This window comes from Ovis aries, chromosome 13 (assembly GCF_016772045.2).
Source record: "Ovis aries strain OAR_USU_Benz2616 breed Rambouillet chromosome 13, ARS-UI_Ramb_v3.0, whole genome shotgun sequence".
Taxonomy (NCBI): Eukaryota; Metazoa; Chordata; class Mammalia; order Artiodactyla; family Bovidae; genus Ovis; species Ovis aries.
This window is the reverse complement of record NC_056066.1, coordinates 39686068-39699041: the sequence shown is the minus strand read 5'-3', so window position 1 is coordinate 39699041 and position 12974 is coordinate 39686068. Positions and strand designations below refer to the sequence as shown.

Below are 12974 nucleotides of genomic sequence, written 5' to 3'. Positions count from 1 at the left end.
AGGTTTGGTTGTGACTGAGGTTTCCTGCATCAGAACCTCGGGTGTAAAGAAGACTCCTCTTGGGGGTGTTCCAGCCAGTGGGTTACTCAGAGCAAAACCACATCTTGTGGGTCGAATTATGTGCTACTATGCCACTTTCTGTATTTCTTGCTGTTCGTCTTTGTGTGTTTGGAAACCAGTACTGAGTGACTTGGTCTTTGGTAGAGGAATTTAACTTATTTATATTTATTATTTTTGTGTGTGATAATTAGCATTAACTTTTTTTCATCTACTTTTGTTTTTGGGGGGAAGGCTACTGTATGCTTTGGGATTTGGGAGATATACTTTGGATTTTCTATCATTTCTATCATTGTCTTTAAAAATTGCTATTTGAACCTTTTCTCTTTTTATCATCCCTGGTGGCTCAGACGGTAAGGAATCTGTCTGAGGTGCAGGAGGCCCAGGTTTGGTCCCTGGATCAGGAAGGTGCCCTGGAGGAGGGCCTGGCAACCCACTCCAGTATTCTTACCTGAATAACCCCATGGAGAGGAGCCTGGTGGATTACAGTCCATGGGGTCACACAGAGTCGTACACAACTGGGCGACTGACATGACTGACAACTGATTGAGAATAAAGCAGTGATTGGTGTTACTTTTACTTTGCCCCCATATATCTTTTGTCCATCTCGCTTTTTAGCCATTTTAAGTATTTTATGTCCAGATTATTTTATTGTAATATTTTTAGCGTTTATTTCTCTTATGTTAATGGTTTTGAGGATTTGCTCTATTTTTATGCCCGTATTAATTCCAGTTCTATAAAATACAGATTGTTGTTGATGGTGTTTATGCACCTACACCCTTGCTTTTGGATTATTTAAAACTAATCTCTGTATTTGCTGGAATATGAATCATTTAGTATGTTGAGGAGGTGAGGTATGTGGCTGAAAAACTCCCAGCTCTAGAATACCTTTTTTTAAAAACAACAACAAAAACTTCAGACAAATATAGCTGGATCTACACTTTTCAAATAATCTTTTTTTCTCAATACTCTGAGTTTTGTTTGCTTTGCAAAAGAGCTGTATTGTACTGTGTGTGTGTGTGTGTGTGTGTGTGTGTGTGTGTGTGTGTGAGTGACTGCTAAGTCAATTCAGTCATGTTTGACTCTTTGCAACTCCATAGACTGTAGCCTGCCAAGCTCCTCTGTCCATGGGATTCTCCAGGCCAGAATACGGGAGTGGGTTGCCGAGCCCTCTCCCAGGGGATCTTCCTGATCCAGGGATCAAACCTGCATCCCTTACGTCTTCTGCATTGATGGCAGGTTTTTTACCACTGGTGCCACCTACTCTAGTCGTCTGCGTTGCATGCCAGATTCGCGTGCAAGACCCGGCTTGCTGTGGGACATCTGTCCTCCTGTATGCCTGTGTCCTGCTGTGAGCAGCTGACCATGCTGCCTTCTGGAGCTTAATGTTGCAGAAAGACCGAGGTCAACCTGAGTTTTGTTCCTTTGTGGATAATCCATTTGTTTTTCTCAGATTTTCTGTAGGACTTTTAATTACATGTTGAATTTGCAGCTTTGAATGTGCTACGTCTGGATCCTCATCTCTCTGTTCAGCTTGCTTAGTGCTGGGGAGGTCTCGGGATGTACGAGGTCATGTGGGAAGCTCTGTGGTGACTCCAGTTTCATGCTTTCTGGGTTTTCATCTCCATGCAGTATTTTCTGATTTCAAACATCACTTGGGCATCTACTGTTTTTATTTATGTAGATCTTAAAAAAGACTCAGTGTCCTCGTGGGCCTCTTAAGACTGTGAGTGAAAATTGCTTTAAAAAGTACCCTATTCTTTCAGCAAATCTATTTCAGAAGGAAGAATCCATTTCTTTTGAGGATGGCCCCTCCTTTGCTGCATATTCTATGGATATCCAGCTTCCTCAGGAGGGGGCCGCAACCCCTCTGCCTCTTCACACTTTCATCTGTGCTTTAAGCAGTAATTCCTTTGAGTGTTTTGCTTGTAGATGGGGTCCTTTACCCTTTCTGAGTTTTCATTGCTTAAAGAGATTTTCCCACATTTTTATATTGATTAATTTCTAAAATACAGGAGGGAGAAATCAGATCCCCTCCTCTTTTTTTAATGCATTCCCTATTTCCTTTAGATGTTTTTGCCTTGTATTTTAAGTGTTTGGCAATATTTTTTTCTTTTTCTCATTAGCCAAAGAAAGCATTGCCTTTTGAGTGATAATCTAATCAAGCATTAAGATTTACTGTAAAACTGGGCAGGGGCCTCCCAGGCAGCCCTAGTGGTGAAGAACCTGACTGCCAGTGCAGGAGATGTAAGAGGAATGGGTTCTATTCCTGGTCAGGAAGATCCCCTGGAGGAGGGCACGGCAACCCACTCCAGTATTCCTGCCTGGAGAATCCCATGGACAGAGGAACCTGGCGGGCTACAGTCCATGGGGTCGTAACAGAGTGGGACACGACTGAAGTGACTTAGCATGCATGCACACGCATAATGTTGGGAAAGCCAGTTCTGTCCTCTTTGTCAAACACCTGCTGTCAGAGTTCTGAGTTTCTGCGATGTCTGAGTATGAGCACCTACTTAAACTTGGGCATTTCTTTGTATCTGTTTTATGTGCGTGCTAAGTCGCTCATAGGGGTCCCTAAGATGGCTCATAGGAGGTCTTCTCTCTAGGAACGCAGCAGCTGCTGGAGGAGCGGCCGGTGCCTGTCGTGTTGGGGAGGGATGGGGTGGAGGGGTGGTTGAGGTGAGCCCTTCTCAAGAGGTGATGTTTGAGGTGGGTCTTACAGACTGAAAAGGCTGTAAGAAGGCAGAGCTGTGCTTTCCTGGCTAAGTTAACAGCAGGGCGAGTGACTAGCTAGAAGGGTACATGGATAAGAAGAAAAGCATGACTTTTTAAACTCAAAATGTAGGTACCTTATTTTTAAGATTCTGTTCCTAATTTTAGCTCCATTTCTCTTACATTTCGAAGTCCCAAATGTTGACACCCAAAATTCGATGAGACTGTTTTTTCCGCACTGGATAGTCATTTTTAGTGAGAGATGAGCAACCAGGCCCTGGGTGGTTGAAGAACACGGCACTGTCTCCATAGGTCACCCTGGGACTGTCCAGACCATCTGGCTCCTGCCCACGGGGTCCTGTTGAGACCAAAGCACGTGTGGCATTCACAGGATATGTCCTATAAAGCCACCTGCCCTGTCTCATCCTAAGTTTTCTGAACTCAAAAGGGCAAGTGACTAAATAAGACTTCTGTTCCTCCACACTGAACTTGGTGATTTCTGGTCAGTGTTTTCTTCACCTTGCACCCTGGGCCTCGTGGCTGGTTTCAGGGAGAGTTGCTCCCATGTTCTGTTTGTGTGCACAGAGCAGGTTTAACTGGTCATTGTTAACCAGTTAACTGGTCACGGTATCGCATCAGTGAGTATGTGATATTTCCTCCTTCTTCACTGACCTCCTTTTCTAAGTGGAATCAAAATCAGGTGTGAATCTACTGGGATACATTGCAATCACCTAGGAATGATTTGAAAGAAAAAAAAAAGTTTCCCATACAAATTAAATGAAGATCAGCAGTTTTAAAGTACACGATAGCATCTTGTATAAACTGCAGCTTCCATTTCACATTATTCCTAGTCATGCAGTAGGTTCTGAAGAAAAAAGGGCTATGGATAATCACTTAAAAGAATGACAGATTCCCCGAGGTGCCGATCAGTAGTAAGACCTAATTTCTATTTCGAGTGTGCTGTGTTGGATTACCATACAGATGCAGCTGAGCACCAAGCATTAACTACAGCCATGTGCCTTTCAGAAAAGTAATATTTATTCACGCTGTGTGGCTTTCCTGCATTTTTTAAAATTTTACTCTCCAGTGAAACTGAAAACAAGATGTCAATAGCTTCTGTGGCATCCACAGTTGTGTAGCTTAGAATATTGGCTACAGCAGCAATGCCATGTTGTATTGGCCTCCACAGAGGTAGGCTTCATCTGGGGCTTTCTGAGGGACAGGCTCAGCATTTAGGCACAGATAGTTGTGTGGGGCTTTGTTTTTATTGACCTTGTAGGCTTCAATGCATAAACAATGACTCTTGCTATATACTTGAGTGCAAAAAGCCTCTCTGTGGGTGATTTCAGCTTTGAGTTGTGTAATATTATGTCTGTTTGGGAATATTCTTAGTAGCTCAGATATTTGGCATGGTATTTCTTATCCAAACGTTACTGAGTTGATTTTTGAGTATCTTTAAAGTCCATCTGAAATCTGAAAACTTTTATCTGGAAGTGGTGATGTTGTCAGGCCTGACCTCGGAACAAGTTGGAGGCTACTTGTGGCCCACCAACAGCATCCTAGCACTCCTCCCCCACCGTTTTGCTATAGTCTCTGTCTTTCTTTATATTTTGATGTATGGCAGAAGCCAACACAATATTGAAAGCAATTATCCTCCAATTACAATTTAAAAACCTAAAGGGGAAAAAATAAAGTTAACAGCAGCAACAAAAAGAAGACATTTTTTTCTTTGTTGCCTAAGAAAGGAAACCTAAATCAAGAAGAGCCATCTATCTGTATTTTGAAAGGTTGAAAAGCACAATTCAGTACCAGATGGTTTCCCGACGACAGAGAAGATCTGAGGAGCCCATGGGCATGCCAGGCATTCGTCTTGTCTGAGATAAGCTCTACCCTGACTCTTGAGACTAATTTTCTCTGCATCTGCTGTATGAAAATTTTAGATTAAGTGGCAAGATGGGACCAGAAGAGAATCCTGGAGGGATTTCCCTGGTGGCCCAGTGGCTAAGACTCTGCATTTCCAGTGAAAGGAGCACGGGTTTGATCCCTGGTCAGGAATGTAGGTGGGATGCCAGATCCCCTTGGAGGAGAAAGCCTGGCCCAAGAGGACACCCAATTGCTGCTGTTCCCTCAGCTGGGGAGAGAGAACTAGATGGAAGGAGGAGACGATGCTGGGCTCCCCTCCCTGTGAGACCTCAGGCAGCTGATGAGAAACAAAGCCAGCAGAAGTAGTAGGGTCATTTCTGTTAGGACTTCGGCCTCTCGATATGATGAGAATGTTCTGAGTAGTCACTAGAAGATGGCTGTAGCAGACAGACGCACAGCTCACATCCCCTCCAGCCTCACTGCAAGGCTGCCGTCCTCAGCTTCCGGCCACCACCACACTCTTCCCATCACGTCCCCAGCCAGTGACCCACTGAGGCTGCAGTGCGGGGGCCTGGCCGTCCTCAGGCACACGGGCTCCTCCAACAGATTATCTGCTCGCGGACTCCTGTGGGGCCGTACACTCTGAGTGGGGGTCTGGGGCTCCTCTGTTTCCTCGTTTCTCCTTCACAGAGGCTGCTGCTGCTGCTAAGTCATTTCAGGTGTGTCCAACTCTGTGTGACCCCATAGATGGCAGCCCACCAGGCTCCCTCATCCCTGGGATTCTCCAGGCAAGAACATTGGAGTGGGTTGCCATTTCTTTCTCCAATGCATGAAAGTGAAAAGTGAAAGGGAAGTCGCCCAGTCGTGTCCGACTCTTTGCGACCCCATGGACTGCAGCCTACCAGGCTCCTCCATCCATGGGATTTTCCAGGCCCCAGTAAACTACTGGCACTCTTAATTGCACAGGGTCGGTTCCCCAGAGAACTCAGCCTACAAGGATCATTATTCATTTGTTATCAAACATACTGAACCTAGCCTCTGTAGATGGAGTAGGAAGTGGCAGCCCACTCCAGTGTTCTTGCCTGGAGAATTCCATGGACAGAGGAACCTGGCAGGCTATGGTCCATGGGGTCGCAAAAAGTCAGACATGACTGAGCACACATCCACACACACTGCAGTACATTTTTCAGTAAAAGAGAAAGTATGAGTTAAAGAATCACAAAAGGTAACAGCACTGTTTATAGTTGCCAATGTATGGAAGCAACCTAAATGTCCCCTGACAGATGGTAGGTAAAGAAGGTGTATGTATGTATATATATACACACACCCTCCTATCAAACACAGTGGAATACTACTCAGCCATAAAAAGAATGAAATATTGCCATTTGCAGCAACATGGATGAACTTGGGGAACATTATGCTAAGTGAAATAAGTCAGACAAGGCACATACTGTGTGACATCACTTATATGTGAAATCTAAAAAATAGAATAAGGTAGTGAATGAAAAAAGAAGCAGACTCATAGATATATTGAACAAATTAGTGGTTACCAGTGGGGAAAGGGAAGAGGGGAGGTTGCAATATGGGAGTTGAGGTCGGGGGGGTGGGTGGGAAGAGTTATTATGGGATTGTATGAAATCCTGTGTGTGAAACTTTTGAAAATTGTGAGGTACTATAGAATTTAAAGAATCTTTCATTTAATAAAAATTAAATCAGAATCAGAAGAAGTAAAGGTTCTTTGTTATATCTGCCAGGGATGGTGGGAGGAGAGAGGGTCATAACTACTATCCTAAAACTAATTTTTAGCTCTTAATTTCAAGAAATCCTTGCCACCAGTTTCATTTCCTTATTCCACGGAGTAAGGTCTCATCCTCTCTGTTCATCTTTCTTCCCAATTATGTTTCTTGTCTGGAGACAGGTGATGATTTTAATGGAAATGGGAAGTGGAAGATGAAAAAGAGAAAACCTAGAGAATCTGGCATTTGACAGGTTATTTTTGTTCTATTTAAGCAATGGCTGTGATATAATTACAGAGATCCCTTCAGTTATTTTCTTCCCTTTTCTCTCTTTTAGGGAGAATTAAAGTTGGGGTAGTAATCTCTTTAAAACATTCAGGGAAGGAAGCTTGCTTGGGGCAAGTGAAAGAGACTGTTTCATAGGGGTCCAAGATAAAGTGAAATTTATGCTATTACAAACTTTTTTTTCTTTTCTGAAGTGCATCTGTATAGAGATGTTGCATGCTTGCCTGCTCACTCATGTCTGACTCTTTGCAACCCCATGGACTGTGGCCCACCAGGCTCCTCTGTCCAAGGCATTTCCCAGGCAAGAATTTTGGAGCAGGTTGCCATTTCCTTCTCCAGGGGATCTTTCCGACCCAGAGATCCAACCAACGTCCCTTGCATCTCCTGCATAACAGATGGATTCTTTACCACCTGAGCTATCAGGGAAACCCTCTATATAGAGATATATAGATCTATAGCATGTACTATGGGCTGTCATGAGAATGTATAACTTCATTCATTTGTTGTTTATTTTCTCTTTGCATCTTATTAATTTTTGTGTTTTTTTTAATAGAAAATATTGCAGTTTCTACCTGAACGAATTTTCTTTCGATGGCATTACCAGAGTATAGGTAAGAACAATTACAAAAAATTTTAATTAATGTATATTTCTTCCAGTAAAATCGCCAATAAGCGATTGTGGATTTGTAATTCTACATATATATATATGTAGCATATTTTTTACACCTCTCTATACCCCTTGCCCACCATAATGAAGACCTGGCACAGCCAAAAATAAATAAATATTAAAAAAAATACACTTTGGGCTTTAAAGGTGTAGGCTCAATCAGTGAGTGTTCACACATGGCCAAAATTCATGCAGGGATTTTATATATGAGTCACTGAATCTAGTTTGTTCAACTAAATTTTTCTTGTAGATCATATAAAAACCGGGTACATAACTAAACTGCAAATCAGCTGATGACTTTTTAAGAGTATCCCTGTGTTGGTCATGCTCCCGGGCTCCCAGGCTACCCAGTGGCCTCACATTTGCTCTGAGGCTCATCTCTCATAGTTTCTATGGCTCACTCCTCAGGAGTCTGAGTCTGACAAGCCTTCCTGGTTCCCCCAACCCCAGTCAGGCCACCCCAGAGCCCATTCTTCCCGAGGGATCAGGGGCTCCCTGTGTACTTCACACCAGGACCCTCTCAGGGTACATTGTGGCCAGGCTGAGCCAACTCTGGGGACCTGTGTGTGGCCTGCCTGCCAAGGGCTAGCTGGGCCTGATGCCATGTCAGCTCACGCGGTACCCTCCCAGAGTCTTTCACCCATCACCCCTCTGCTCTCTGGAAGCCCTCTTCTTGGGTTAAGGAACAGCCCTGCGGTCTCCTAGACTGCTGAAACCCCGGTTTTCTATGACTATTCTCTGTCTCCCTCAGAGGATGGGGATGAGATTATGGCCTTTTTTTTTTTTTTCCTGCAAGTCCAAGTCCAGACCTCATCCATCACCCCCTCTACGGAAACCTCTGTCTCTTGACGATGCTACATTGTCCCTCCTTGTTGCTGGTGTGTCCTCTGATCTTTTGCTCTCTTGCTTTCTTTTTAAATGGCTTCACTCTCTCCCAGTCCTTTTCCTTCCTGGTAAGTTACCCATCAGCCCCTTGACCCCCTCATCCTCCGTGGCTTCCTGATTCTCTTCTGACCCTTGTCATGACACACGTCTCTGTCTAACCACAACCTCCACCCCACTGATCTGTCATTCAACCATTTCCAGGCTACCTGCTTTTTTTTTTTTTTTTTAACATTTTTTAAGAAAAGCTTTTTTTGAACTATCACTGACATGCAACAAATTGTACATGCTTAATATATATTATTTGATAAATTTAATCACAGGTCTACACCTGTGCAGCCATGGATACCATCACAATGATGAACATAGCCATCACTCCCAAGAATTTCCTCCTGACCCCTCCCACCCTTCTCCAGCTCACCCCTTAGTCCCCTGATCTGCAAACACCAATCTGCTTTTTGGCCCTATAGCTTGATTTTTTAGAGTCTTATAGAAATAGAATCATGCAGTATATTCCTGTTCTGTTTGGCTTCCTTCACTCAATATAATTATTTTGAGATTCATCTGTGTCGGTGCAGATATTAATAGTTCATTCCTTTTAACTTCTGAGTTGTACTGTATACCATTGCATGGAGATACCATAGTTTATCATTTGATGATGGGCCTTTGGGTTGTTTCTATTAATAGTGTTTGGCTACAAGTAAAGCTACGGTAAACATTTGCATGCACGTCTTTGGACACGTGTTTTCCAATCTTTGAGAATGAAGTGGCTGCATCATATAAAGACATATGTTTAACAAAGTGTTTGTACCATTTTACATTCCTGCTAGCAGTGTGAGAGCTCTGGTTACACCACATTCTCACCAGCACTTCGTATGATCTGAGTTTTAATTTTAGTGGTACTGGTATCTCACTGTGGTTGTAATTTGCATTTCTCTAATGACTACATGATCTTTAGCGTCTTTTCATGTGCTATTTGCCACCTGTATGTCTTGGTGAAGTGTATGTGTGAATCTGTTGCCCAATTGAGGGTGTTTTTTCATCCTAATCCTGAATTCTAAGGGCTCTTCACATATTTTGGTTATAAGTGTTTTAATCAAACATATGATTTGGAAATATTTTCTTCCCATCTCTGGTCTGTCTTTTCAGTCATAATAGTTTACTTCAGGGAGTAGATGTTATTAATTTTGATGAAGTCCAGGGTATCAGTCTTACTGTTATGAATTTTGCTTTTGGTGTCTTGTCTGATGAATCTTTGCCTAACCCAAGATCGCAAAAGATCTGTGTTTTCTCCTAGAGTGTGCAGTCATATGTTTCACGTTTAGGCCCTTGATTCAGTCTGAGAAAGTTGTTGCTAATGTCAGTCTCCTCCAGTGGACTGCTGCTCCCCTGTTCTTAGATGTTTCAGTGCCAGAAGGTCCTGTGCCTTTGCTCCACTGGCACTTCCAGCAGAGCTTGTGCACCACCCTCGTGGCGTTTCTCCACGCCCTTATCGCTCCTCTGGGGTCATACTGCCATTGCTTATTCATTGGTTTGAGGCATGATGCACACACACAGGGAGTTGTTTTTTTTTTTCCTTTCTTTTTTTTTAAAATTCAGATGTGTATAGCGGACTTTTGGACTCAGAGGGAGAGGGAGAGGGTGGGATGATTTGGGAGAATGGCATTGAAACATGTATACTATCATGTAAGAATCGAATCGCCAGTCTACGTCCGATGCAGGATACAGCATGCTTGGGGCTGGTGCACGGGGATGACCCAGAAGGATGTTGTGGGGAGGGAAGTGGGAGGGGGGTTCATGTTTGGGAACGCATGTACACCCGTGGTGGATTCATGTCAATGTATGGCAAAACCAATACAGTATTGTAAAGTAAAATAAAGTAAAAATAAAAATAAAAATAAAGAATTTTATAATGTCAATGTTAGACTCCAAATGTCTTTGTTATCTTTTAAATATCTTTTAAAGACCTTTAAAGGATTGCCACTTCATTGGAAGAGACTCTGAAGCATTGAAAGTCTTGCAGTCGAAAATGAGATAAGCCAAGAAGTAGATTTTTGAAAGCAGTGATTAATTTGCTTCCATTAAAGTCAGGAAAGTAAAATTACAATACATTCTGTGTGATAAACATTTAAGCTAACGTGAGTTTTAATGCTTTTTCATCTTTCAATATTGAGCTTTCTAATTTTTAAGTATTTTTCAACTACTTTGGTGTACTTATTTGTTGTTTTTACACGTGAGTCAATCTAGTGGAAATCATTAGGGTTGAAAAGACACATACAATGATGGGGTTGGGGAAAATTATAGTTTCAGTGAGGAGTTTAAACATCCAAATAGGAATGATATGTAGACAGAAACTTTTTTGAAGTTAGAATGAAATGGATTTCGTAATGGTAAAGTAAAAGTAGAAATATCTCTGTGAACCTAGGGTCTTTAAGAAATACCTAATGTGGCAACTTCCCTGGTAGTCCAGTGGCTGAGACTCTGAACTCCCACTGCAGGGGACCCAGGTTCAATCCCTGGTCAGGGAACTAGGTCCCACAAGCTGCAACTAAGACTTCTAATGATTCAACTATAGTTCCTGCATGCCACAGCTAAGACCTGGTGCAGCCAAATAAATAAAACATAAAGAAGTACCTAATGCGGCCAGGGAAGGATCTCAGATCCTCTTCCCCAGTTCTCATGTTGAAACCCACTGATACGTGCCTGCACTGCACACATTTTTCTTTATAATATTCTTATTTAAAAAGTGTGCTGAGAGTTTCTGAATACAACAGGATGGAGTAGATCAGATATATATTAGTTTTCTTTTGGGCTATGACAAATTAACAGGATCGTTTTAAAAAGCAGAGGACTATTGACAGATAACGAGCAGAGATTCCCTGTGTCTGTTGGTAAAGTCTGTCCTTTTTATATGTATTTACTCCTCCCTGTGCAGGGAAGAGTGGATACAGGAAATTATGGGTAGGCTGAAAGTTTAAAATAAAAATGCTGGGCTCATTTCAAGATGGGGAAGGACTGACAATCCCCAGTGGTCACACACAATGACTGGATAAAGTGTTTCCGAGGATGCGTTGTAAGACGGTGGATTTTTCAGATGTCTTGGAAGAGAGCTGTCTGTGCAGACTTTATCCCCAGTCTCCTGGGAGGTGAGGTGTCTGCTGGACCTGCCAAGCATCACCAGGTCCCCCAAGGCATCATGAAGCAAAAACTAAACTGGGGCAGGATGGACTTTGTCCAAGAATGGATGAACAGGGAACCGAGGGATGAGGACCAGTTGGTGGGTGAGTGTGGGAGAGGTAGTCCTGTGAGCATAGGCACTTGAGCCTCAGCTCTAAGAGCCCCACCCAGGCAGTGCTGACTCTGGACCCCAAATCACTGGACATGCTTTGGTGATAGGAGTAGAGGGAAGCAGGCACTTCCTCATTTAATCACAAATCATTGGTAATCTAGTGCTGCTGCCTAGTCACGATAGTGGTGAGTTTCCTCTGAGCGCAGCATTAGGTGTTACAGCAGTCATACAAAGTTCCTTCAGAAAACTAGTAATTTCCTTCTGGCTAATGAATTCCTAAGGTGCATGCATTTAGCTGATATTTGTGTATCTGTCCACATAGATGGGGCTTCCCAGGTGGTGCTAGTGATGAAAAACCCACCTGCCAATGCAGGAGATGTAAGAGACGCAGGTTCGATCCCTGGGTTGGGAAGATCTCTCAGAGAATGGCATGGCAACCGACTCCAGTATTCTTACCTGGAGAATCTTGTGGACGGGGGAGCCTGGCGGGCTACAATCCATGGGGTTGCAAAGAGTCAGATACGACCAAAGTGACTTAGCTCACATGCGTGTCCACATAGATACAGCCTGCAGCAATTGTCAAGGGACTGACTCTGTTTCTTTGAACTACGTTGGTGTTGGAAAGTGATATCCAGTTTTAAAATATGGGGTGGGAGGTGGGAGGGAGGTTCATGTTTGGGAACTCATGTACACCCATGGCAGATTCATGTCAATGTATGGCAAAACCAATACAGTATTGTAAAGTAAAATAAAGTAAAAATAAAAATTTAAATAAAAAAGAAAATAAATAAAATGTCGCACAAAACTCTCCATCAGGAAATCTAAATAGTATTTTTTTCTCAAAAAATTGGAAGAAAAGATTAAGACTTCCAGTATATTCTCATTTTAAAAGATTATATCCTTTTTGAGGTTGAGACCTCATTTAGGTGCCACATGTGATACTGAGGTGGGGTTGCCAAGCCGTTTCCATGCTGAAGGCATGGATACATCTAGAGAGTCACAGGTACATGTCTCCATCCTCCTGAGGGAGCCTTCTGGCCCCATAGGCTGCGCTCCATGGTTTTGCTCTTGGCTGAAGTAGTTCTGACCAAACTTTCGAGTCCCTCTCCTTGACGGTGACCCAAGGGCTCTGCAAGGTGATTTATTGATGGACTGAAGCCATAAATGTGGTTGTCATTGCAAGCAGAGCGGCATGCTGTCCTGAATATTCGTAAAATGTTCTTGTAAAAATGTTTTGTGAGCGGTAGTTTTATATTATGTTTTCCTTTAGAGATTTAAAAAAGTCATTCATTTTGTGCCTGACAGAGACATTTTCGCATAATCAATCCACTGTGTGGGCATTTAGGTTACCTTGCTATCAATCATTTTGACTCTTTCAAAAGAATTTGGAGAAGTTCATACTTAAAATGCTTTTATCCTGAAAACATCTCTCCTTCTGTGACATTGCTTTGCTTCTGAAGGTCAGCCTTCTTCCTTTTATGTT

General features: G+C 42.8%; 1 protein-coding gene across 19 annotated transcripts in view; it reads left to right on the top strand.

Moving 5' to 3' along the window:
- Nucleotides 1-12974, top strand: part of RALGAPA2 (Ral GTPase activating protein catalytic subunit alpha 2) — a 290584-nt gene that overhangs the window by 37812 nt on the left and 239798 nt on the right. For all 19 annotated transcript variants that reach the window (XR_009596074.1, XR_009596073.1, XR_009596071.1 and 16 more), the window contains exon 4: nucleotides 7207-7264. Coding sequence is in view for 9 of the 19 variants with exons in the window: in XM_060397513.1 (XP_060253496.1) it covers nucleotides 7207-7264 (58 nt within the window). In the remaining 10 variants the exon portion in view is untranslated. The remainder of the gene's footprint in view (nucleotides 1-7206; nucleotides 7265-12974) is intronic.